The 26,819-nt window shown below is 41.3% G+C and overlaps 1 protein-coding gene across 3 annotated transcripts in view; it reads left to right on the top strand.

The window, feature by feature from the left end:
- The window catches only part of PTPRG (protein tyrosine phosphatase receptor type G), an 828,925-nt gene that overhangs the window by 612,189 nt on the left and 189,917 nt on the right, over positions 1-26,819 (top strand). For all 3 annotated transcript variants that reach the window (XM_061618739.1, XM_061618737.1, XM_061618738.1), the window contains exon 6: positions 649-715. In XM_061618739.1, the coding sequence (XP_061474723.1) occupies positions 649-715 (67 nt within the window). The remainder of the gene's footprint in view (positions 1-648; positions 716-26,819) is intronic.

The raw sequence follows: 26,819 nt of genomic DNA, 5'->3' as shown, positions 1-26,819 counted from the left end.
TGAAAGACCAGCCCAAGTTGTGTTTGCATTTTGACAAATGTGTAGGGCAGTACAATATCTCAGTGAGGTCAGGTCTATTGCTCCCCTGGTGCATTCACTATAACTGCCCTGCGTTTTAAAGTTTGATAGAAATATCTGTTGGCTATAGGTACATTCTTAAACCGCAAGGGTTTTTTGCCTGTTAGTGACCATTATTAAGGGCTAGGTCCACCCCATTGTAATTCAGCATAACTCCATTAACTCTCTATTTTATGCCTTTAAGCCTCTTGCCTGAGAAAAGTGACTACTATTTGATAACTTGATATTTCTTTATTTATCTAAGACATTTTTATCTGAAGTGGTAAACGAAGCAAGAGCAGAGCTATCAACTATTCATTTCCCCCCTCCCCCTCCTGGGTTATGATGATGTTTTCTGATGTGTTAATGCCTTCTGGAGACTTTCTTGTGATTTAGCCTGCTTCACCTATGTTATTATGTTATAAATCTTAAGCAGCCTTTTTTTGTGTGAGAACCTCTTTTAAATACAAGAACTTAGCAGCTTCCTAGATAACATCTTTCCTGTTCTTCTCCTTTAAAAAATTAAATTGAGACTCTTCTTCTGTCTGATGCCAGAATAGATTTAACCAATCATGTATCTTTTACATGTAGGTCAGTCAGAGGGACAATCCCGCACTGGAGCCTATTATCCATGGGTTGAAGGGTGTCGTACATCATGGTAAGTAGCTACTTAAAGCTACCTTTTGCTGGGGAAAACAGAAGGCCTGGAATATTGACCTTAATGGAATGGGTCACCCTTTCAAAGGACATACTGATGTGTATATTTTTCATCTGCTGATGTTTAAGGGCACTGAAGGTATTATTTGGTTTGTATGAAGCCCAAACTCATTCGTTACCTGGAAATATGTTTGGACTAATATCCTTTTTTTAAAGTGTCTTTTTTAGTTAGAACTTTGGAATATATTTATTATAAATAACTACAAAAAGCAAACCATTAAATAGTACTACTTTTTTAAAAACAACAACAAACTTTATTTATTTTTCATATGCTGTGTACCGGTAAGTCACTACTATCTAGTGCAGGTAGGTAATGCAATGAGCATACAGAGATAAATGATGCAACCGTAATAATCCAACATCTAAAAGCAGAAAATAACAATAATAACAAACATCCCCCTGACTACTTTTTATGTTGTATTCTTGCAACTAAATTTCTGTCTGCTTAAAAATACATTCCCCTCTAAAGTTTGCTATTTGTTTATAAATTGTTTGTCTTTCAAATCTAAGGAGATGATAATGAAACAGAAAATTAACAATCTCTGAAAATTAATTAAAGTTCGCAGCAAGAGAACATCTTCTATCACTGACATAAACATGATCAATTATTCTGATGTTTATAAACTATTATACTTGAATTTACAACGGGTAGTGAAATAAATAAATCTTAAAATCTTTGAAGAAGTTTTTATTGAGAAATTTTCCTGAAGTCTTATCACCAGTAATGCACCATTAGCAATTACAGAGAAGTAGTCTAATTTCAAAACCACCCTTGTCAGATTTTTAACGTAATGTTTTAATGTTTTGTAAAGTTTTAATAATCTCATTGTCATTCAGAAGGCATCTGCAGAATCAGAGTTAGGTACCCTAATAAATCTCAGTTCCATCTATAAAACATCTTCACACCTTTTTCTTGAGGATTTTCTTTAGACATTAACTAGAGCTGTGGAGCTTAACAAACATTTTTTTTCTCTTGACTGGAAACCTAAAACCAGTTGACAGTGTTAGATTAAAACAAATAGGATTCTGGATTAATTGCTCTGCTTTCAGAGTCATTTAATGTTGCAGCTGTGAATGCCAATAAATCTAGTGAAAATGAAAAATAGGGGTTAAATGATAACACACCACAAAGTCCTTCATTTAGAGAATTTTCCATATGTTTGTTGCCATTTATAAATTGTAGTCTTCAGCTGCGAAGTAAAAACTAAACACTCAGACGAAAACCATGTTGTTTTCTGCAAAAATAGATGTTATTATCTAGTTCCTGCTGAGCAACAGAAGAGTCTGGCATACCAGATATAGATATAGATATATAAAAAGAGTGAATTGGGCTATTGTGGTGGTTACATAAATTTAACACTGCAGTCAAACCTAGCATTTAAGTGACCCAAAATATTTTGTAGTATTTCATCCTACCTGCTCTGTATTTCAAGGTCTCAGTCTCCTCAAAGATGATTGAAAGTATTCCATTACATTTCCATCTGCTGTTGGAATACCTGCTGGTGTCTAATCATACTTGTATCTTGCAGGTACACTTCACGCCCTGAGAGGGAGAGAGAGGGAGAGGGGGAGAGGGGGAGAGAGGGAGAGAGGGAGAGAGAGGGAGAGAGAATTGTGTAGCACACATAGTAATAGTTCCTTAGCATGCCTTTCCTGGCCCACATAATACCAGTTTTCAGGCCTGCATGGTACAGAATCTGGGCAGGTACGAGATGTATATTCTGCTTTCTTCATAATATGGACTTACGTTTCAAGTGGAGGAAATGAGTGGATGTGTTTGAAAAAAATGCTTCATAAAAATCTGAAAATTGGACAGAAGGAAATCCTCAGTTTCCATGATAATAGAGGTGTTGAAGGTTGTTTTTTTTAGTGGGGCGGGAAGGATGTATCCTTGTTTGCTAAAGAAAAATCTTTGTTCCTTGATGTGGCTAATTGTAGGGTTCTATGATCATCTGTTAAGAAACTCTTTAATAGGGCTGAAGTTTGCAACCTAGACATTGGCTGGTTAGTTCAATGCAGTATGTACAATTTAGCTTCCTCTATCAAACCTGCTTCTTGGTCCTACTTCTCTCCTAAAGATTGCCAGGTTACACTTCTACAGCAACAATTGAAGCCAAAATTAAAGAAAGTGCCCTTCTGTGCAATTGTGTCCAATATCCCATTTTTGGGCAAGGTAATAGAGCATGTGGTGGCCTCCCAGCTCCAGGGATTCCTGGATGAAATGGAGTATCTAGATCCATTTCAGTCTGGTTTCAGGCCTGGTTATGGGACGGAGATGGCTTTGGTTGCCTTGGTGGACGACCTACGCAGAGAACTGGACAGGGGGAGTGTGTCCCTGTTGGTTCTGCTGGACCTCTCAGCGGCTTTCGATACCATCGACCATGGTATCCTTCTGGGCCGCTTTGCTGGGATGGGACTTGGGGGCACTGTTTTACAGTGGCTCCGTTCCTTCCTGGAGGGACGAACCCAGAAAGTGGTGCTGGGGGATTCCTGTTCGACTCCTTGGCCGTTGGCCTGTGGGGTCCCTCAGGGTTCAGTTTTGTCCCCCATGTTATTTAACATTTACATGAAACCGCTGGGAGAGGTTGTCCGGGGGTTTGGGGTTCGGTGCCATCAGTATGCTGATGACACCCAACTCTACTTCTCCTTTCCACCTAACTCCAAGGAAGCTGTCTTGGTTTTAAACTGGGGTCTGTCATCAGTGGTGGACTGGATGAGGGCGAACAAATTGAAGCTTAATCCAGACAAGACAGAGGTGCTCCTGGTCAGTCGAAAGGCAAATCAGGGAATAGGGATTCTGCCTGTGCTGGATGGGGTTACACTCCTCCTGAAGATGCAGGTTCGTAGTTTGGCTGTGCTCCTGGACTCAGCTTTAAATTTGGAGGCCCAGGTTTCTGCAGTGGCCAGGAGTGCTGCACAATTAAGATTAGTGCGCCAACTGCGCCCGTTCCTTGAGCCGTCTGATCTGGCCACGGTGACAAATGCCTTAGTTACATCCCACTTAGATTACTGTAACGCACTCTACGTGGGGCTGCCTCTGAAGACTGTTCAGAAACTTCAGTTGGTGCAACGTGCTGCAGCCAGAATGTTAACTGGGGCTGGTTACAGGGACCATACGATCCCCTGTTACAAAAGCTCCACTGGTTGCCACTCTGTTTCCGGACACAATTCAAAGTGCTGGTGATGACCTATAAAGCCCTATATGACTTAGGTCCAGGCTATCTGTCAGACCGTATCTCCCTATATGAGCCTGCCCGGGCCCTGAGATTCTCAGGAGAGGCCCTTCTCTCAATACCTACGTCCTCACAAGCACGACTAGTGGGGACGCGAGATAGGGCCTTTTCGGTGGCTGCCCCGAGGCTTTGGAACTACCTTCCTAGGGAAGCAAGAATGGCCGCCTCCTTGCAGTCCTTCCGTCGGCAAGCAAAGACTTTTTTATTTCAACAAGCCTTTGGAACTGAAAGCTGTTAAGGACAGGTCTTGAAGGGTGCTGCATTGCTGTTGCCTAACTGTATTATTTTAAACTGAGTCTGAATTATTTTAACTGTATGTATGAATGGTTTTAATACTGTAAATTGTTTAATTTGATTTTAATCTAGACTTTTGTATGTTTTTAATTATATGTGTGCTTTTATCTGGAAGCCGCCGTGAGTTCCAGTTTTGGAAAAAGGGCGGGGTAAAAATAATGATAATAAATATAAATAAATAATAAATCTTAAACTTAATGGGTGCAGGCCTGTAGCTGGGGGGGGTGAATCCCACCCTAAAACAAGGTTTCCCCCCCTTGAATTTTAGGGGGAAATTGTCATCTTTTAAAATTTGTGACATGACAGACAATGACACCCTCCATTTAAAGACTGAGATTGTTTTAAGAACAGGAGCCATTTAAGAATAGGACCCTCTGAAAAATTCAGTGAAAAAGGCAGGGTGAGTGCACAACAAAAGCCTTATTTGGAAAAGCCCCCCAAAGTCTGCTCACTCAAGATTTTCCCTAACTGAAGGTGTATTTTTCTTGATCACAATCACTCTAAAATTACTTAAGTGTTTTTGAAAAAAAACAACACCCAGTGTAGTAACATGACCGTTGAAGAGTTAAATATTAGAACTTTGTATTATGGGTTACAGAATCCACCCCTTAGACTTTCCTTTGCTCTACTTTTCATTTTCAGTTGTGTTCTCTACCCAGCCAGCAATAAAGAAGCATGTTTGTTTGACTGAAGTTAGGAGTAAGAGTTTGTTTATGCTGCAGTTATTATAATGAATAGAGCAGGATTAGGTCCTTATTGCTAAATGGTGAAATAAAGAGATAAAGTGATCTGAAAAAATGGCTACCCTTTACTCTTTTAAAGAACTTACTATACTCACAACCAAAGTGACTATTTGTTCTTGTTTTTCTTGAGTACTTGATGGCAAAAACAGCTGTATACGCTACAGTTAGCTATCTTGTTGGCTGGCTGGCCACCTAGGCTGTAACTGAGACTATAACCTTTTCAGGGTTTGTGGACAGAAAAATCAACCCAGCAACCAGTAAAAAAAAAAAAATCCACTTGCTTTCCATAATTACTTTCCAACTGCATAGTTAGTTGTTTATACAGCAGCCAGTTAAAAAGCTTTCCCTTGTTTGTCCAACAGAAAGGAAAAGCTAAAGGTCATGAACAAGACTAGAAGGAGGGACTCTCAAAGGAGAGTTAGCAAACACACCCTAAAGTATTTATTTTCTCTCTGTCCTTCCCTAAACTTGTCATATGGACAGGTTTGTTTTTCAGATAGAATCTAAAACTGAGATACCTAATGCAGCATCAGAAGCTCACTGTCATTATCAAAGAAATTCATTTAATGAAGAATCAGAACACAGGGACAGACCACAGGTGAAAGAGAACTGTATTTATAGGCAAAGTCAAGCTTTTGAGTCTGGTATTTCTGGAGATCTCTCAAAAAAGGGTGAGACAGTTCAAGCGATTGAACATCATTCATGTAAGCTGACACGCTTTCTGGATGGAGGAGGAGTGAGGGGGAAGGTCACTGCCTTTCCGTTTCCTTGCCCAGCCCTCACGTCCTCTCCATCAGTGTGTGTGAGGAGAATTGGCTCATGCTGTGCACCTCTCCTTCCCCCCAAAAATGCCCCACCTAGACATGAGGTTGCCTTACCTAACAAGGAAGGCTGGCTGCAGGGCTAAATGGGTGGTGTTCAAAGTAGACCCATTGAAGTTAATAGCCATGACAAATATAGGTTCATTAATTTCAGTGGGTCTACTGTGCATAGGACATAGTTGAAAAGGGTCAAAAGGAACCTGTGACCCTCTGGACGTTATTGGGTAATGACTCCCATCAACCCTGGCCATTGGCCATGCTGGCCACAGGTTCCCCATCCCTAGAATAAATGACCTCAGCCATATGCCATTTATGTGGAATTTCTTTAATTAGAATGTGTATGAAGCCCTTGTCAGTACCAGCAAATGGTAAAAATTTTGTGGCCATCTCCTCATGTCAAAGTTTTCTCACTTTCCCATGTCCTTCCAGTGATTAGCAAAGATCTGTAATGTCAGAAACACATTCCGCAGGAGTGGGAGCTGTCTTGGCTGGAGATTTCGTCAGGGATTTGAATTACTGACTAATATGATGGAACATAAATAATTGTGCCCTTCACACTGTCACCAGCTTAGTAATGATGACAGAGAAATGTCAGCATAAAAAATCAATGCAGAATTTGCTGGTGATAATTCCATTTTTTTCTTAATCTCCACGGATTAATTTCCTAGAATCCTAATGTTGCACTAAGTTTAATTTTACAAGAAGTACTACAGAAAATGCTTGAACTTGAAGAGAAATATACAATATGCCATACAACCTAGAAGTATTGGAGTAAAGAGAATGTTTGCAAGGTTTCCTCCTTGTTTTTCTGCCCTCAGGCAGGTACTGCAGCTACTTCCAATTCTAAGCTATTTACCACCATAAAACACAAGTGGGGGAGCAGCTTCTGACTTCAGAGTTGTTTACATTTAAATGGCCTTCCTTCTTCAGAACTGTCTTACTCGTTTCTCTGGGTATACATTCTGCTTCTGCACTGTGTATCTGCTGTGTGCACAGTGATAATTGCCATGGTGTGTGCCATAAAACAAAGGTAATCAGCGTGGTGTTCTCCAGATGTGGTTGGACTACAACTCGCATCATCCCTGACCATTGGCCATGCTGGCCAGTGCTGATGGGAGTTGTGGTCATGCCATGCCTTTCCCTGCCATGACGTGTTAAAATTGCCTCCATGCAGTATATGCACACCAGTGAGCCATGGCCAATTTCAGATCTCCAGGATGTGTTATCGTCTGTCAACTTGTCTTTACACCTTCCTGTCAGACTTTGCAGCGTTCACCAAGAAGTTTCAATGTGCAAGAAGTTGAGACTTCTGCCATGTAAAGTGTGAATCAACTCCAAGTGCTTTCCAGTAACTTGATTCTGACTTTGGTCAGAGCTTTTCAATAAATTTTGGGCTTATATGGGGCAGAATTTTGTATCTGAAAAGTAACTGATATATATGGGGTTTTTTTGTGCTGCCACCCACAGCACTTTTATCAATAAGAGTACTAGCACCTCATTTTTTACCAAAAAAGTACCATTCTACACTTTTTGAGAAGAAGAAAAAAAGGTTGTTGTTGTTAATATTTATATACCACTTTCCTCCAAGGAGCTCAAAGTGGTTCCCCGCATTATATCCTCACAACAACCCTGTGAGGTAGGTTAGGCTGAGAAACAGTGACTGGCCCAGGGTCATGCAATGAGGTTCATGACTGAGTGGGGGTTTGAACCCTGGTCTCCCAGGTCCTAGTCCAGCACTCTAACCATTACACCATACTGGTCCAGGACTAGTCAAGCAGTGGTGGCATGTTTATCCAGGAGTGAGTATCATGAAAGGCAGAAAAATGGCTCAGATAAATTCTGTTGCCTTTTTATCACACTTGTTCATGCACATTTTGTTGCATCTCCTGACCATCTCCTTTGTGTAAACTTTGTTTTGTTTTCATATTTCTATTAGAAGGAAGGAGCACAGCATGGTGCAATCCCTGGCTATTTTCTCAGTCCATGGTTCAGTGCCACAGTAAGCCATATTGATCTTGATCTAGTACCTATTATGCAAAAGGATCTCATAAGGGCCAGGTTTTCTCAGGGGAAATTTGGAAGGGAACAAATGCTGGCTGTAGGTGGGCCAAGTGGGTGAGGTCAACCCACATAAACACACATTATATCCACATCATTCAGCTTCGCTTCCTCTCTGCACACTGAGGAGAGGTAGCCCCTTTCTCAACGCACAGAGAGGAAACAGCAGGCTTATGCAGGAAGAGATCCCAGACCCACCACAGTAGCTGCTTTTATTTAAGAAAACCTTTGTAAGACTCCCAAAACACTCTCATGGTAAACACAGTAACACTTGGCAGAGCAAGCAAGAGTTTGCCTGTGATCTCTGATCCAAATGGTAGATGTGAAAGGAGTTTGATCTGCCTGAGTCTTTTTCACCTGTATATCTCAGGAGTCAGTTTATCATTATTTCCCAAACCTCCTCTCGCCCCAATGATTGGCTTGAGATTAAATACTATCTTTATCAAAGAATTTCCCCTTTTCCCCAATATTTCTGCTGAAAAATCTTTGAAGAGGAATGCACTTGTAATACATGAGAAATAAGCTTTTAATGTAATCGAGCTTTTGTTGTGGTTCGTGCTAAAGACAGGTTTGAAGGTCCCATTTGGGACAGAAGGATGGGGTACAAATATTTAAATAAATTAATAGTTTGTTGGTAAGGTTGACTGTTTAATCTGTGATCCCTCCCCCCCACCAGCCCTTTAATATATGAACCAAGTAGCTGCCCAAGTGGATGGATTTAATAATATTAGGTCACATCCACACCATGCATTTAAAGCACTATTATGGTACTTTGACAGTCTTGGCTTCCCCCAGAGAATCCTGGAAAGTGTAATTTGTTCTGAGAGTTGCTAGGGGACCCCTATTCTGAAAGCTACAATTTCCAGAGTTCCCTGGGAAGAGGGGTCTCTTAGCAACTCTCAGAACCCTTAACAAAGGCTGCATCATTGTTTTTGTTTAGTCAATAGGAGGCATATGGATGCCTGAACCAGATTGGCCCCCACCATGGTCCCTGATCAAAATGATCCCCCTCCCTGCACCTGGTATTTGCAATGGGAATCAAGTCATGTCTCTTTTGACCCTGACTTTGTCTGAGAACCTAGGAGGTGTGAAGACTTAGATCAGCCTTCTCTAATCTTGTTTTGGACAACATCTCTCATCAGCCCCAGATAGTATGGCCAATGATAAATGACAATGAGAATTGTAGTCCAGAGATGATGGGAGTGATAGTCCAGCAACTTCTGGAGGGTATGGAGAAGGTTGGCTTAGATAGTTTTATACCAGGTCTTTTAGGGTTTCGCAAGTGTCGTGGAAACGAGGCACACATAATGATTTTAGAACAAGCCAGCCAGAGGCACCTTTATTGCTGCAACAAAAATACAAGCACGCAGGGAGAGAACACTGACAGCAAGGCAGCCCCCTTTACTGTTCCAAGTGGCTCTGCCAAACTGCAAGGTCTCTGAGATTATATAGTCTTGAAGCTGAAGCAACGCAAAGCTTATCTGCTTCACCTTTTATTTAGACAATGGAATCTCACACAGAGACATGTCCAGCAGTTTGAACAGGATTTCTTGCAGTTTCAGCAGTTTTTAACAATTGCATATCTCGGAACTTCTTTGCTCAGTCCCTCCTCCCACCTGACTTTCTGCCACGTACACATTTTGCTGAACTAAAGTTAAGGGCCTGGCTGGGTCTGCCCCCTCACAAGTCACCACTACCACAAGCCAGTTCAGACACTGGAGCATTGATGTAACATGCCCCTGACAACTCATTCTGTCACAAGATGGACCACAGCATTTAGGGTTTTGCAGCAACCAGGAGAAGTAGGAGTGTGAGAGAAAATTGATTTGCTTCAAGACTCCATTTTTTTTCTTTTGATTGCTAATTTGCTAGTTCAGCCTACAAAAACAATGATGGTTATAACCCTCTAGTCTACACACTTTTTGTTTCCCTGTTAATTAAACTCCTTGAGTCCTGTGCTTGAAGAAATACCAAGAGGAACATATTAATATTGCTTTTCCTTTCTTACTTACTAATGTCCTACCTTGAAGTTAAGTACATTTGCTGGAGGTCATGCTAGCTTTTTGTACTTGTGAGGACTTGAGCTAAAATAACAGCTTAGTCCACTTACATGGAAGGTATCTCTATAATTTTATTGTCACATTTTCTTAGTTGTTAAGGATGCCTCTGTGATACTTATTAATTTTCATTTGGAAACATTAGAGAAGGCACTTTAAAATTATTCAAGCTTCATTGCTTTTTGCAAATAACCACAGTTGTGCTAATTAGTAAAAATAAACAGAGGGTAGCAAATTCTTACTTGCATTTCGGTGTCTGACTTTGTATGGGATCTTAGCCTTGTGTAGGTATACTAAAACCTGACTTCCAAAAATCTTGCTCTGGGGTTATGCGCGCCCATAAGCAGCATGCATAAACTTGCCCACATAAAATACTGCTGCAAGACTTAATAATGTAATTCAGTGCATGTCTACTCAGAAGCAAATGTCCTTGAGTTCAATGGACCTTGCTTCCAAGTAAATGTGAGTAAAGTCCATTGAACTCAAGGAAAATTGCAGCCTAAGGCTACAGTCCCAAGGATACTTACTAAATGGAATTAAGTCTCATTTAACACAGTGAAACTTGCTTCTGAGTAAATGTGAGTAAACAAAAACAAACTGAGATGATGTGTGATGGAGGAAGAGGAGGACTGCAGGAAACTGCCACAATAATCCATGTGTAGAAATGTAGGGAACTGTGAAATTGAAAACATGGAGACTGTGTACACATTCAGTTAACCCAGAAATTATAGGGACTACTTTTAGGTGTAATTCAGATATTTTTGAATTAATTTAGTGAACTAGTTAATCTGAATTAATTCATTCCAAGTATTGGCTGCACGTAGGTAGCATTGCCACACATGATGAAATTCTGCCCTTTTGTTACTTACTTTACGGCTCAGGACCCAAATATATTCTGGACCGCCTCTCTTGATATGAACCTACCCGGACTCTTAGATCTTCTTCTGAGGCCCTTCTCTCTGAGGGTGGCAACAAGGGAGAGGGCCTTTTCACTTGTGGCTCACCATCTGTGAAATATGCTCCCCAGTGAGGTCCACCTAGCACCTTCATTGACATCTTTCCAGTGCCAGGTACCTTTTCCCCCGGCATTTGATAGACTGAGATGATGTCTGGTATTAGTATGCTGCCAAAGCTTCCTGTGGCTAAATGAGTGTGTTGTTGTTTTATTGTTTTGTTTTTATAGCATGATATATTTGGTTTGGTTTTTAACATTGTTGTAAGTCACTTGGAGACCTTCATGTAACAAGCAACTTGTTGTTATTGCATTCTGCACATATAAATAATCTACATACACACACACACACACAAAATGAGCTTTTGAAAAAGAAACCTGGGAGAAATAGTCAAGGTTCTCTGGTAGCAGTCTTCCTTTAAACAGTTCTCATTGCAACCCCACACCCATTTGCTTTTTACGCTTAAGGGAGTTTAAGTAGTACTTTAAGTGCTCTGTGAGAACAGCGACAGAAATGGAATTTCACAGAAACGTTCATATGAGCATTGAAGGATGCTGTATGTGTGCTTTCCTGGATCATGGCCCTTATGGTAAATCCTACAACTGCTGGGTATACTGAGATGGATAGACATGCATAGTTCTGCTCTCCATGACTTCCTTGGAACGTTAGGGACATGATATTTATGCAAATATATGAAGCTGCCTTATCAGAACAAGACACTATCCATGTTAACATGTGTTTTAAGTATTAGGTAATTTAACTGACAACATCTCTTTAAGGTCTCACATGAAGGCCTTTCTCAGCCCTTCTGTTTGAATTTTAAGTGGGCATACCAGGGGCTGAACCAGGAACCATCTGCACATGGAGGCTTTTCAGTATATTAAACTATGGTACAGTTTTCTGCAAAAGCTAAAGACACACCTCTTTACACTGGCCTTTGACACTTGAGATATGTTTTCAGGACCCACCCTATTCCTGTGATTGTAATTTGTTTTAATTTTTTTAACTGCTGTAACCTGCCATGGACCTGTTTGAGGTGAAGAGCAGGTAAACCATCATCATCATCCATCTCCCCATGTTATCTCAGCATCTGTTTTAATAAATTCTTAGCAGCAATCTCCTAGCCCTCATTGCTGTAGTTTGATTCTGTCACAGAAACTAAAAAAGGACCATTGTGGGGTTGTCAAGTACTCTTCAAGTAGCAGACTTCAAGTAACAGACTTAGCACACTTTCCATTTTAACATACTTATCTTTCCTCCTTTGGTATCTCCTATAACTGTATCTTCAAAGTGTTTCTAGAGGGTGGGGGAAGGGAGGATTGTGACAATGTTTCTGGCTCTTCTCCATGTTTATCCAGTTTCAATCCATTGGAGGGTATGCCAGCATAGTGGCCTACACACATAGACCCAACCACATCGTCCGTACACCTATTTTTTCCTGGTATAAGGATTGTGTGGTTTCAGATTATTGTTTAGGGTTCTACAAATATGCAGACATGCTCACCAAGGCATGAAGCTTGGGTGTGCTAAGGGGGCAAGTCCTGCCCCCCGGTCAATATTCCCCCATGTATACACTGAATGTCGGCACAGGACCATGTTTTCCCTTTGAGGCATTCATATCTGGTTCACAATGTAACAAGCGCTGGTGAGCTTGTTGTTTCAACACTGTAACCAAACGCTCTTCCTGGCAGAATTAAAATTGCTTTCCAGCTGTTGAAATGTGACTCAGTCACAAAGTGATACCAGGATGGGATTAATAACCTCAGCAGTCCGTTCCACAAGAAAAGGCACAAATTTAACATGTTATTCCCTTGGTTTTGCCAGAGTATTACAAACTGAAGCTAGCTGAATTGGACACCCTTTTGAATTTAGGATAAAATGTCATTACCCAGAACAAGCAGGAATGGTGAAAGTGGTGAACAGCTAGGTTACATCTAAGGCACAGTGTTTCTTTGTTCCTGTGCCATTTAGCAGTTTCTACTGTGGCCACTGATAGGAGTCATCCTAGGGGTGGTTGCCTTCCTGATCTGGGCCTTTTGTGCAGAGGAAACTGGCTGGAGTCCATCTTCATCTGTAACCAACTAGCAGATAGTATCCATTTGTGGTTTCCCTGTGCTTAGCATAGCTTTCAGAGAGCACTTGCTTTGGAAGGAAAAGGCTCCACATTCCATTAGAAGTCCCCTGACCAATCTTGTCATGAAATTATTGTAATGGAAACACAAGAGAACTACGGATGGGATGCCCACAGACATTGCTTCCCAAAGTGTACGTTTATGGCCTTTTCCCTTTATAAGGATAATTCATTGCCAGGCATGATTTTCTCTTACAAAGGCAACTCACTGTTGTGAGAGATAAGTGGTAAGTTTGGGAGACATGTACATTGTGCTGTTCACAAAACATTAACTGATTGTCTCAGAGTACATTAATGAATGAAATATCACTAGCATTTGTATGAGATCAGGAATAAGGATGCTGATTCCTGATGTCCTGCTCTGCATTGGAAAAGTAACTCTCAAACTTCTGTGTTCTAATTAAAGGATGGCCCTTTGCATTTATCAAATTGCCTCATACTGAGTGAGAATGATCATCCATTTAGCCCAACCCTGCCTGCTCCAACTGAAAGCAGCTCTCAAAAGTCCCATGTAGAGGTGGGTCTTTCTCAGCCCTGATACCTAAACAAATCCATTAAACTGGCCATAGCTCAGTGGTAGACCATATGTTTTACATGCAAAAAGTCCCTGGTTCAGCCCTGGCATCTCCAGACAGGTCTGGGAAAGACAATGGCCTCTCCAGAACAGAGGTACAAAGTCTGGGAGCTGATCTATTTGACGACCTTTGATCCTTTGCTTGGGACTGCCTCCTCCCAGTGAGGCTGTCCCCTTTGTTGGGATCTGGAGCATTTTCCACAGCCCAGTTCTACAAATGATCCTGGCCCATCCCATCAGCCATGTGTGGAGAAGAAACATCTAAAAGAAGACACAGTGACAAAAGCAGTAGAGACAGAAGAAAACTCAAGAGGACATGGCTGTAGTTCCTCCTAGCCAAAAGGGTTTTTTTTTTGTGGGTGACTGAGTGGAAGCCCATGTGGAAAACCAAAAGCCAAAAAAAAAAAAAAAGGTCTCAGCCCCAGACTACAGTGAAATTACAGAAGAGGATCTATTGCAAGGTCAGCAAAGTCAGGTGCTTGTTATCCATTCTGACTTTGATAGAATCATCGGGGAAGAGCCACAGGTAGAGGACATGCTTTACATGCAGAAGATCGCAGGTTCAGTCTCCAGCATTTCCAGGAAGAGATCTGGGTCTGAAATCCTGGAGGGTCGTTGCCAATCAGTGTAGATAATATTGAGTTAGATGAACCAATGGTCTGACTCAGTAAAAGGCAGCTTCCTATGTTCCATAATCTCCAGCTGCTGCCATGGCGTGTAAGATCCCAGCATCAAGGCATATACTATAGTGACTACCAGAAATGTTCATGTGAAAAAAGCAATACCGGCCCTGGCCACCTTTGCTACTGTCGCTCTTCAGACCATCACAGAATGCTTGAGTCCTGGGTCCCTATTGACTGAGTCAGAATACTGGTGGCTAGAAGTAATATAAGAAGAAGCAGAGTTCCCTGGAGAGAGGATTTGATTGTTAAACCACTTTGGGAACTGTAGCTGTGTGAGGAGAGTAGGAGTCTCCTAACAACTCTCAACACCCTCCACAAACTACATTTTCCAGGATTCTGTGGGGGGAAGCCACTATGGTTTAAAGCGGTATAATACTCTTTTAAGTGTATATGTGGCCTAAACTTGCATCCCTATTGTCCATTTTCTCCACACCATGCATCCCCTTACCTTTTTTCTGAACCAAAAAGCCCCAAATGTTGTAACTTTTCCTTGTAGATTTGTTCCAGCCCCCTGATCAGTTTGATTGCCCTTTTCTGCACCTCCTCTAGCTCCACAATATCCTTATTGAAATGTGGCAACCAGAATGGTATAGAGAAATGCAAGTATGGTTGCACCATGGATTTGTGAATTTGACAAGTTTATTTTTGATTCCTTTCCTAGGCCAAAAGCTTTTGCCTTTTGGGGCTTTGGTTTGTATAGTAGAGGTTTTTTGGTGCATACTCACCGAAGAGCTATGCTCTGCCTCCACAGTCAGAGGCAGTATGCTTCTGAATACCAGTTGCTGGAAACCACAGGAAGGGAGAGTGCTGTTGCACCCAGGTGTTGCTTGCAGGCTTCCCATTGGCATTGGCCACTGGAGGAATAGGATGCTGGACTAGATGGGGCCTTGGCCTGATCCAGCAGGCTCTTGGGTGGGAGAAGGCGGGAAGTATGTGATAAATATGAATAGATGAGATCTTAGGACAGAACTGACCCTGTGGTGTTCATGTTCATTCTCCAAAGGAATTGGAGGTAATCAAAGAAACAACTGAGGAAATCAGTAGCAATGTACATCGTGGAAAGGAAGCTAGAAGTATCACTGGTTATCAGCAATAAAGGGCATGTATTGTGAAGCTACCAAAATCTCTGAATTGAACGATCTTATCTGTGCTATTGCATGCTTTCTTTTTGCAATTTCTAGTAGAGACGACCTGTCCAAAACCATCTACCTATCAAGAATTTGAGCACACATGCCAAAATTCTATTTAACTGCAATCGGAACACTGCTTTCTTTTCTCCCCCAAGAGGTACTGCCTTCTACAACTGACTGTAGCTTCCCAGATACTTAAAATAAATTCCACCTAATTGATAACCAAAATTTAATCATAGCAGGATGCTTCCAGTTTGTATTCAAATAAGTCTGTCCTTTGTCTAAATAAGTTTCCCTTGGCTGATGATTCATATTTTAGTTCAAAATGTTTAAAAATGGAAGGCAGGCAGCTTTGGATGAAATGTAGGCTGTGTATTATAGTGTGTATTTAATATAAGAGTCATGCATTATTCATTTTTGCAATCTGAATAACTTTGAATTTAGCATTCCTGCTCATCTCTCCTTTGATGAACAATTAATTATTAAAATATAATATTGCCAGCATATGGCACCAAAAAATCCTTGGAAGTAGAATATGAGCTTCACTCTACCACCACTCTTAGATAGAAGGAGAAGATATATTCTCTGTGGTCCAGTTCTGTGGTCCAGTATTTAAAATTACAATGTATGTTTTGAAGTAAATGTAAATGTACTGCCTTCAAGTCGATTCCGACTTATGGCGACCCTATGAATAGGGTTTTCATGAGGCTGAGAGGCAGTGACTGGCCCAGGGTCACCCAGTGAGTTTCATGGCTGTGTGGGGATTCGAACCCTGGTCTCCCAGGTCATAGTCCAACACCTTAACCACTACACCACACTGGCTCTCCTGTTTTGAAGTACTGCACATAAATGATCAGTCCTCATTTTTAGATAGGAGAAAAAAGCTCCCCAACCCCAATCTAAAGTCTCCAGGCAAAGTTTCCCCTCCCCTCTGTCCTCCAGCTCCATATATTCTGCATCAGTTTTTATTGTTTTACATGTAGGTGGCAGCAACATCAGCTGTTCTTCCCTGGACAGCTCCTCTCCCTTGCCCAAGCCAGCAGCAACCTTGAGCACAGATCTGGGTGGCCTTGTTCTGTGTGAGGAAGGTAGCTGGGCTGTCTACCGTCTTTAAAAAGATGTTATATATATGCCCAGTAAGAGAGGGAGAGTGTCTTCAAAGACTCGGGAGTACTTTACTTAACTTCTGTTTACTTAACTTAAATAACTATTTGTTTTCTTTCTTCCTTCCCCTCATATCTCTCCAATTATCCTATATCATATATTGTAAAAGTGTTCAGATGTTACATTCAATGAGTGTACAATCTGTATACCTGTATACACAAATAAATGAACTGTACAATTGTACATTTATTCATATGTAGTCCAATGAGCGGACAGTTTTATGTACCTCTGTATACAGTAGTTGAGATGTACAGAACAATAAGTGTACATGACACAAACACTTCTACATTTGTAGAAACAGCTTGTATCTGTTTAATGCATGAGCAAGCCTTGTATCAATTAAGGAAAAGGGAACAATGAGAGAGGGGGGAGTTGGAAGGGGAATGTTGAGTTTGGGGAAGAAGAGTAGGAGACTGAAAGGGGTATGATTAACTTTAAAACATTGAAAATGTTGAAATAAGAAATACTCCTGGGTTCTTCATCAGAAACTAGTCTTAACGGCTCCTTATAGTCGGCTAAAGACAGAGGTGAGAATTACAGTAATTGGGGAAAGCACCAGGAGAACCCCTTTGATAATTTCACTTTGTTTTAGGCAGGGAAATGCAAAGCACCGATCACTGTATAGCAGCTGTTTGAATCAGTCATTGGCCTGTCCTCAGTTTTGTGCAAACAGGTGACAATCCTGTATCTCATTTTGGGCATCTTGTTTTAAAGCTAGGAGGAGAGTTTATTCTGCTCTGATATCCCCAGAGCAATTCTTTAGCCTGAATTTAATTCAGACATATGCTAACTGAACACTTTTGATTTTATCCCCTAGTTTTAATGATCTCAGTTTGGCAAGATTTGTATGTATACCAATTATCAGCCTATTTTGAAAATGAAATGAAGGATGAAAAGCACTCGTGCTTCATTTTGCACATTGGATAAGCACATCTCCTACATGGAGATTATTTCTGTATAGAAAAAGTTTAATGTGTGAAGTGCCTCTGGGCCACAGGAGGAGAAATGATGCTTTATAGATAAGCCACCTGTGTTAGTTACACCTGGGGAGGCTTGATTTTTTTTCCCTTTTCCTTGGCCTAAGCCACAGTGTGAGAATTCTGATGAAAAGATAAATCACACTAATTCAAAGTGTACATTCAAACCAAGAAGGCCAGACCTTCAGCAATCAGGCATGTAGTGTCTCTGAAAAAAAGAGGATTCATTTTTAGTTACCATTTTTAGGTATCCATTTTTTAGTTATACTTATTGCCACTGATAGTCCCGTTCTCCATGAATTTGTCTGATGGAATTCTCTCTCAAGAAGGCAGGCCTCCACAGTTGATATGAGGCACCCAACACAGTACGTCGAATTCTGGCTCCTCGGGGTCCTTTCTCCAGCATTTAACACCCAGGCCAAGAGGCAAACTAAACAAACATACAAAAAAAACTAAGTCTTTCTGGAGCCTTTGGCTGTAATAGTGTGTGTATAATTAATATTCACTAAGGCAAAAAAACCTTGCGGTTTAAGAAAATACCTATAGCCAACAGATATTTCTATCAGACTTTAAAAAGCAGGGAAATCGGGCAGCTATAGTGAATGCACCAGGGAAGCAGGAGACCTGACCTCCTCTCTGAGATATTGCACTGCCCTACAAATTTGTCAAAATGCAAACACAATTTAGGTTGGTCTTTCACAATCCAATCCATTTCCTGTGTAGCTTGGAAGAATTTGGTAACGTGCCTCTCAGCATATGGTAAGTGGGAGAGGGGCAGTGAGGGGAGAAGGAGGGCAGGGAGGGGAGGAGGTTAGATGGGTGGTCACTGGGCAGAGGGGAGACCCCTTTCCTTTCCAAAAGGAAAACATTGTGAACAGTATTATTCTTTTTCATTGTTTTTATTCTTTTTATTCTACAGCAGGCACATGTAGCCTCCCACCCAAATTTAAACCAAAGCTGTCCCTGGCCACATCCACACCAGACCTTTATTTCACTTTAGACAGTCATGGCTTCTCCCAAAGAATCCTGGGAAGTGTAGTTAGTGAAGGGTGCTGAGAGTTGCTAGGAGATGCCCTATTTCCCTCACAGACCTTCAATCAGAGCAGCTGACTGTTAAACCATTCTGGCCACAGGAGCTCTGTCAGGGGAATAGGAGTCTCCTCTTAGCACTCTTCACGAACTACACTTCCCAGGATTCTTTGGGGGAAGTCATGACTGTCTAAAGTGAAATAAAGGTCTGGCATGGGTGTGGCCCCTTGATTCACCAAGCCAAACAGCTGTGAACCTGGCTTTTAGAACACTTGACAGTTGGTTCTTACTGAGCATGCCCGACGTTATGATAGACTTCAATGATAAATTTCTTAAATGAATTAAAAAATCAGCCAGGCATTTTTTTTAACTTTTAAACTGCAGAAGATGAAGGTCAGAGTATGAGGCAAGGTCAGTAACAGTCTTACAGGTACTCAGTGATTTTTAATTAATTTCAGCAGATTATAACTCTGACAGAAAAAAATCCAAAAGGGGTCTGGTTTTTCTCTCTCTTTTTACACTTTGAACTCTTGATTCTCTCTGACTGTTTTGTGTATTGCCATGAAAATTTAAAGGGTTGTTAAGCAAGCGTTTCTGAGTTCAGGACTATGAGTTTTGTGAGGTTTTGTTTTGACATGAGTTTATGGGAAGCATCAGGATGGCTTGGGGGGTATTTTCAATTTAACATTGCAGAATGTGAAATATCCATGCTGGCTATAGTATACAGCCACTCTCGTAGCTGTATAATTAGGCAGGCACCTTTGCTGTATTGTTTTCTGTGCCTGCTAAAAACATTTATGTTTAGGCAAGCCCACCCGGACATATATTATTTTTTTATTTCGTTTGTATACTGCCCCATAGCTGAAGCTCTAATTTGATTATGTATATTTATATATATTTGATAAATTTCATTATGTTTTTGTATTTTGATTTTTATCAGCAATTTCTTATGAATATTTTGATGCTGTTTTATGGAAACCACTTAGATGCTTTTAACCAATCTTGTTAAATAAATAAATATTTCAGTATACTAAAATCTATTTTCTAAATATTTCTATTGCTTTCTGTTAACGTGATGCATAATTAATATTAGGCAGGCACTTTTTGCACCTACCTAATTTATCCTAAATGTAAATGGACTGCCTTCAAGTCAATCCTGACTTATGGCGACCCTTTGAATAGGGTTTTCATGGTAAGCGGTATTCAGAGGGGGTTTACCATTGCCTTCCTCTGAGGCTGAGAGGCAGTGATTGGCCCATGGTCACCCAGTGAGCTTCAGGGCTGTGTGGGGATTCAAACCCTGGTCTCCCAGGTTGCAGTCCAATACCTTAACCATCCTAGAAAAGGTTAAATAATGAGACCCCAAGATAAAAACTTGGTAGACTGAGCCCACCCTTGAAAACGACTTCACAGCTGGGGGAAGGAGGGCCCCCTGAATTCCATTCCATCCTGGTCTAATAATTTTTTAAAGCCATTGCACTAGTGATCATTTGGCAATGAATTCCTAAATGCATTGCACAAAGAAAGGCTTAGACTTGTCTGTTCTGAACTTGGAAACCTTTCTGCAATATATGGTTCCAAAGCCTACTGAACATGTGATACTTTACTGCTACCTGGAGGGGGGAAATCTGAAGATTTCATTACATAGGAGGTCAAACAAGAGTATCTTGTTGCTCCTTATCTGACTAAATATATAAAAAGTCTCCAGAAAGAATCCAGCAAAGGCAGCCTTGCAAAGGCAATAAGCTTGCACAGCATGGGAGAAGTTCCATTGTTGGGAGTCAGAACCGACTGCAGGCATAAAGCACTTAATGAGAACCTTGCTGTTACCTTTTTCATGGCAATAGTGGGGAATTTGGTCAGTTAATCACGAGAACCACAGGGGATGACTGTGAAAGAACAGTGGAGATCTGTTCTTGCCACTAGCTGTTTCTTCCTATTTTGGTGTTTTATTTTTCCAAAATGTAAATTTGAGTAAAGATGACAAATGTCAGCCAGTCTAAGTTTACCAACAAAAGTACTTATGTCCCTTTTAAGCCAAGGTATCTAAGAGGAGGAGTTAAAACAAATTAACCCCCAAACTGATTGCAATACATTTCATGTGGATGGTGTGTTTACGAGCTGTTTAATTTAAAGCCCTTCATCTCATTTTATTTTTTTCTTGACCATACCGCTTACATGGGCTCAGATTTGTTCTATGAAACATGAGGTAGAAAAGGGCGGGGGACAGCAGGTGGTCTTTGGGCTCTGTGAGAGGGAAATGTCCTAACACCTGCCTTCCCCAAGTTTAGTTCTTCAGAATCCCTTTGTTGTTTATAGGTATCTGTTCCAGACGGTAGGTACGGGGGGGTTGAGGTGCAAGCCCAAGCAGGTGTGCAGCTGCGAGTTTGGCCCCAAGCAGAAAGTCTAGTACAACCAGGAGTTTTGGCATGAGCAAAACCTTGGACAGCTTTTGAGTGGAGATCTGGCTGGATGCCTAGGCATAAGCAGGTCTCAGATGTTGCTTCAGCAGCAGTCTTTACATAGGCTGCAGCTCAGACTAGGGGGCTAGCTGTGCCTGCACCAGGAAAAGCTTCCTATATGAAAAGGGGCCTTGCCTGATTTCGCAAGTGTCGGCTCCAGTAATGTGATTTGATTGCAGTTTTTGCAGTGGAGTTCTTTGAAATCCAGGGATGGCAGTAGCATGACCTCAGGCCAAAGAGGTGGCTGTATGATGAGCTTAGAAGTTCCTCCTGCTCCAGGGCCTTGGTGGAAGTGGGATGGGGAGGACATGTGGGGTCTGCACTGAGAGTGAATCCCTTCTCACTTTATCCTTGAGTCTGTCATCTTATCCCCTGATTGTGGGGTGTCTTACCCAAGGGTCATGACACCATGTCGGGAAAAGAAATAATATAGCAAAACACCTTGCTCATGAGCTCTGCATATTTGGGAAGAAGAGAGATACTTTCCTATTCCTTCTCACTTTGGCTATAACTAGCATGCATAGCTTTAGCACTCTCTCTGTCTTGCTTGGCAGATATGAAGAATTCTCTTCTAATGATAGTAAAAATTCTACTATTTCAGAAGAACAAAATGGTTGCTCTTGAGCTATGATGCTTACACACACATGCACACACACACATACACACCCTTCCTGTAATATGGCTACAGTTGTGTTTTGAAAAGGTTTTCCAGCCCCAGGCAGGGCTTTAAACAACCATACTTATGAGCTTCTTCCTCTTGCTCCGTGTGGCCTTTTCCCACGGCTGGAAGAAGAGTATCAACTAGCCAGGTTGCCTGCAGTTTAGCTATATGTTTCTCATACATCTGTGAGAATCTGTGTCTTACCACCACCACATCATGGATGAAGTGATATCTTTATTCGCCAGCTCTAAGAGGAGGAGGGTGGAAATGTAAAGAATGCTGACACCAGCAGTTATCATGACAATCATGACTACTGCAACACCCAAATAAATCTATGAATTATCATTTGTTACTGTGGATAAATTTTTCATGTTGCCTAATGTTCTCTAAAAACCCTCATATTATTTCCCAGTGTTAAAGAAAAAGGCAGTTAGGGGATAAAAGTGAATGTGATACCCCTGTTTTCATGACAAGGGATAGATATCCTAATGTTTCATGAACTCCATACCACACTTACAGTGCAATCCTATGCATGTTTACTATGAAATAAGTCCCAATTCATTTAAGAATTATAAGAGCCCTGCTGGATCAGGCCAGTGGCTCATTTGTCCAGCTTCATGTACTCACAGTGAGCAGTTAAATGGAGTTTGCCATTATGTAAGTGTGTATTGGTCCTTCAATAGTTTTGTGTGCCCTTTTAACATTTTTAAAGCAACCTTCTAATTCTTATATTCATAGAGGAATATTTGACAATGTGATGGCAGAACTGATAAAAGGTACCCTGAATGGTGTGTGCGCGCACTTGCTTTCTGCTCTCTTGATTGCTATTTATATTTACCAGGATTTTAAATGGTTTTGTTCCTGTTTGTCACATTTAAGTTGTTTCACTTGTAACAAGAAGGTTTTCAGAGTAAAAGTGTTTCAGAATAAGTGCAACAGATCTACCAGTTCTGGCTGGGCATGCACCACATTTGTGAAAACAACATGGATATTATGTTAATTATATGCACTTTAAATATGCAATTTGGTGTGACCTCTGGCTTGTGATACATATCTGATGTAGAAATATTGTTCCCGTGCTGAACAAGTTGCTAACCTCTGCTCTCCATGAAACAAATCATATTTAGCACTTGTTTTAGCTATCAGTCGAGTCCAGCTGATGAAGATTTGATCTGGACTTCGCAAACCTGATCTGAATACTAAACATGTTGTGGATTTATAGTCACACTCTCTGAGCCTTATTTGTGATGGTGAATGAATTGACCGTTGTAGAATGGTTTGCATGCTAGAAGGGTTACAGAGATGTTAGAATTTCTGCAAATATGAGAACTGGTGGGATCAAGTGAATGGAATGCTAAGAGATCTGAATTCAAATCCATGCTTATTCATGAATCTGTTGGGGTGTCTTGAGCAAATCATGGTCTTACCATCTGTGTCCTGTATAAAAAACAGGACACTATCATTGGGAGAGTGAAGGTCTTATGAAGCACTTAAAATGTTAAAATTAATAGAAAATGTAGAACACTTGAGATCTTCTAAGTGAACATTTTTGTATGTGTGCATTCAGTGTGGCTAGAAGTGCGCTTTACCAGCTTTGGCTGGTAAGACAGCTGCAGCCGTTCCTAGATCAGATAGCTTGACCACAGTTGTACATGAATGTTTGGCCACCCTTGAGATTGGCCCAGAAGCTTCAGCTAGTGTAGAAAGTAGCAGCTAGGTCGTTTTTTGAGGCAAACTATGATCAGCATATTACACCTTGTTTGTGATATTTGCATTGGATGCCAGTCTCCTACCAGGCAAAGTTCAAGATTTTGGTAATAGCATATAAGGCCCTATATAGCTGAGGATCATGTTATTATAGAACACTATATTAGAAGCTCAACTGGAGTGCATACCGCAGATCAGAAAAGGTACCGCCAGGGCCAAGAAGATGCCAGCATGGTTAATGAGCAAAGTCAAGGAAGCTCTTAGAGGCAAAAAGTCTTCCTTCAGAAAATGGAAGTCTTGTCCGAATGAAGAAAATAAAAAAGAACACAAACTCTGGCAAAAGAAATGCAAGAAGACAATAAGGGATGCTAAAAAAGAATTTGAGGAGCACATTGCTAAGAACATAAAAACCAACAACAACAAATTCTATAAATACATTCAAAGCAGGAGACCATCTAGGGAGGCGATTGGACCCTTGGATGATAAGGGAGTCAAAGGTGTACTAAAGAACGATAAGGAGATTGCAGAGAAGCTAAATGAATTCTTTGCATCTGTCTTCACAGTGGAAGATATAGGGCAGATCCCTGAACCTGAACTAACATTTGCAGGAAGGGATTCTGAGGAACTGAGACAAATAGTGGTAACGAGAGAGGAAGTTCTAAGCTTAATGGACAATATAAAAACTGACAAATCACCGGGCCCGGATGGCATCCACCCGAGAGTTCTCAAGAACTCAAAGGTGAAATTGCTGATCTGCTAACTAAAATATGTAACTTGTCCCTCGGGTCCTCCTCCGTGCCTGAGGACTGGAAAGTGGCAAATGTAACACCAATATTCAAAAAGGGATCCAGAGGGGATCCCGGAAATTACAGGCCAGTTAGCTTAACTTCTGTCCCTGGAAAACTGGTAGAAAGTATTATTAAAGCTAGATTAACTAAGCACATAGAAGAACAAGCCTTGCTGAAGCAGAGCCAGCATGGCTTCTGCAAGGGAAAGTCCTGTCTCAGTAACCTATTAGAATTCTTTGAGAGTGTCAACAAGCATATAGATAGAGGTGATCCAGTGGACATAGTGTACTTAGACTTTCAAAAAGCGTTCGACAAGGTATCTCACCAAAGACTTCTGAGGAAGCTTAGCAGTCATGGAATAAGAGGAGAGGTCCTCTTGTGGATAAGAAATTGGTTAAGAAGCAGAAAGCAGAGAGTAGGAATAAACGGACAGTTCTCCCAATAGAGGGCTGTAGAAAGTGGAGTCCCTCAAGGATCGGTATTGGGACCTGTACTTTTCAACTTGTTCATTAATGACCTAGAATTAGGAGTGAGCAGTGAAGTGGCCAAGTTTGCTGACGACACTAAATTGTTCAGGGTTGTTAAAACAAAAAGGGATTGTGAAGAGCTCCAAAAAGATCTCTCCAAACTGAGTGAATGGGCGGAAAAATGGCAAATGCAATTCAATATAAACAAATGTAAAATTATACATATTGGAGAAAAAAAATCTGAATTTCACATATACGCTCATGGGGTCTGAACTGGCGGTGACCGACCAGGAGAGAGACCTCGGGGTTGTAGTGGACAGCACAATGAAAATGTCTACCCAGTGTGTGGCAGCTGTGAAAAAGGCAAATTCCACGCTAGCGATAATTAGGAAAGGTATTGAAAATAAAACAGCCGCTATCATAATGCCGTTGTATAAATCTATGGTGCGGCCGCATTTGGAATACTGTGTACAGTTCTGGTCGCCTCATCTCAAAAAGGATATTATAGAATTGGAAAAGGTTCAGAAGAGGGCAACCAGAATGATCAAGGGGATGGAGCGACTCCCTTACGAGGAAAGGTTGCAGCATTTGGGGCTTTTTAGTTTAGAGAAAAGGCGGGTCAGAGGAGACATGATAGAAGTGTATAAAATTATGCATGGCATTGAGAAAGTGGATAGAGAAAAGTTCTTCTCCCTCTCTCATAATACTAGAACTCGTGGACATTCAAAGAAGCTGAATGTTGGAAGATTCAGGACAGACAAAAGGAAATACTTCTTTACTCAGCGCATAGTTAAACTACGGAATTTGCTCCCACAAGAGGCAGTAATGGCCACCAGCTTGGATGGCTTTAAAAGAAGATTAGACAAATTCATGGAGGACAGGGCTATCAATGGCTACTAGCCATGATGGCTGTGCTGTGCCACCCTAGTCAGAGGCAGCATGCTTCTGAAAACCAGTTGCTGGAAGCCTCAGGAGGGGAGAGTGTTCTTGCACTCGGGTCCTGCTTGCGGGCTTCCCCCAGGCACCTGGTTGGCCACTGTGAGAACAGGATGCTGGACTAGATGGGCCACTGGCCTGATCCAGCAGGCTCTTCTTATGTTCTTATGTTGCTTGTTGTGATTGCCTTATATACTTAGTGGGCAGTATCCAACTTAATCTATTCCGGGTTTTTCCCCAACTCTCCAGAGCAGATTGTTTCTATTGTCATTTTATTGTATTTTATTGTATTGTATTCATTTTATGTTGTGCACCGCCCAGAGAGCCTTTGGCTTTGGGCGGTATAAAAATTGAATAAATAAATAAAAATAAATAAATAAATAAATTTAGGAGATGCTCAGGAAGAACAGAGGGTGGGGAAGTTCCATTGCGCAGCTAAAACTTCTTGCACTAGAGGAACTGTTTAGTTGGATGCAAACCAGTCATTCATGGCATTCTGGAGGAGAGATTTGCCTTAAAAGTCCCCAAAATATCAGAAGCCCACTCCACAGTCACTTTGAGCAAGGTTTTCAATGTAGCTGCCCCTGTTCTGTGGAAAAGCATTCCTGCTGAAATATGACAGCCTCCCACTATTTTCCAGAAACAGGTTAGGTCTGGTCACAGGTTAGATGCTAGGTTTTAGGCATTGTGGAAAATTAAAATGGTGCCTAGATCCTGGTGTGGCTTAGAGTGCCAGGCCAGGAAGAAAAAACTAAGCATGGTCACAGGACAGGCATCAGCAGTGGGCTCTGCCAGCGATTGAACCCCAGGCATCTGCCCAAGTTCTGATGCTGGTCCTGAGTGTGTCATAAGAAGAGTCTACCAGATCAGACCAAAGGCCCATCCAGTTCTCACAGTGGCCAACCAAATGCCTATGAGAATTCTGCAACTAGGACTTGGGCACAACAGCACTCTCCCCACCTATGATTTCCAGCAACCGATAATCAAAGACACATTGCCTCCAACAGTGGAGATAAAACAAGGCCATCATGGCCAGTAGCCATGTGTTTAAACAGCTGTGTTTAAGTAGCCAGAAAGAGAATCACAACATATGACTGGAGGCATGTAAAATAGATTCTGACTTGTCAGGCTGTCCATCACCTTGAAGTTACACCATTTGTTTATGTTCTTATTTTTA

Source organism: Rhineura floridana, chromosome 3 (genome assembly GCF_030035675.1).
Source record: "Rhineura floridana isolate rRhiFlo1 chromosome 3, rRhiFlo1.hap2, whole genome shotgun sequence".
In the NCBI taxonomy this organism is placed as follows: Eukaryota; Metazoa; Chordata; class Lepidosauria; order Squamata; family Rhineuridae; genus Rhineura; species Rhineura floridana.
The sequence above is the reverse complement of the archived record's forward strand: the minus strand, read 5'-3'. Positions and strand labels throughout refer to the sequence as shown.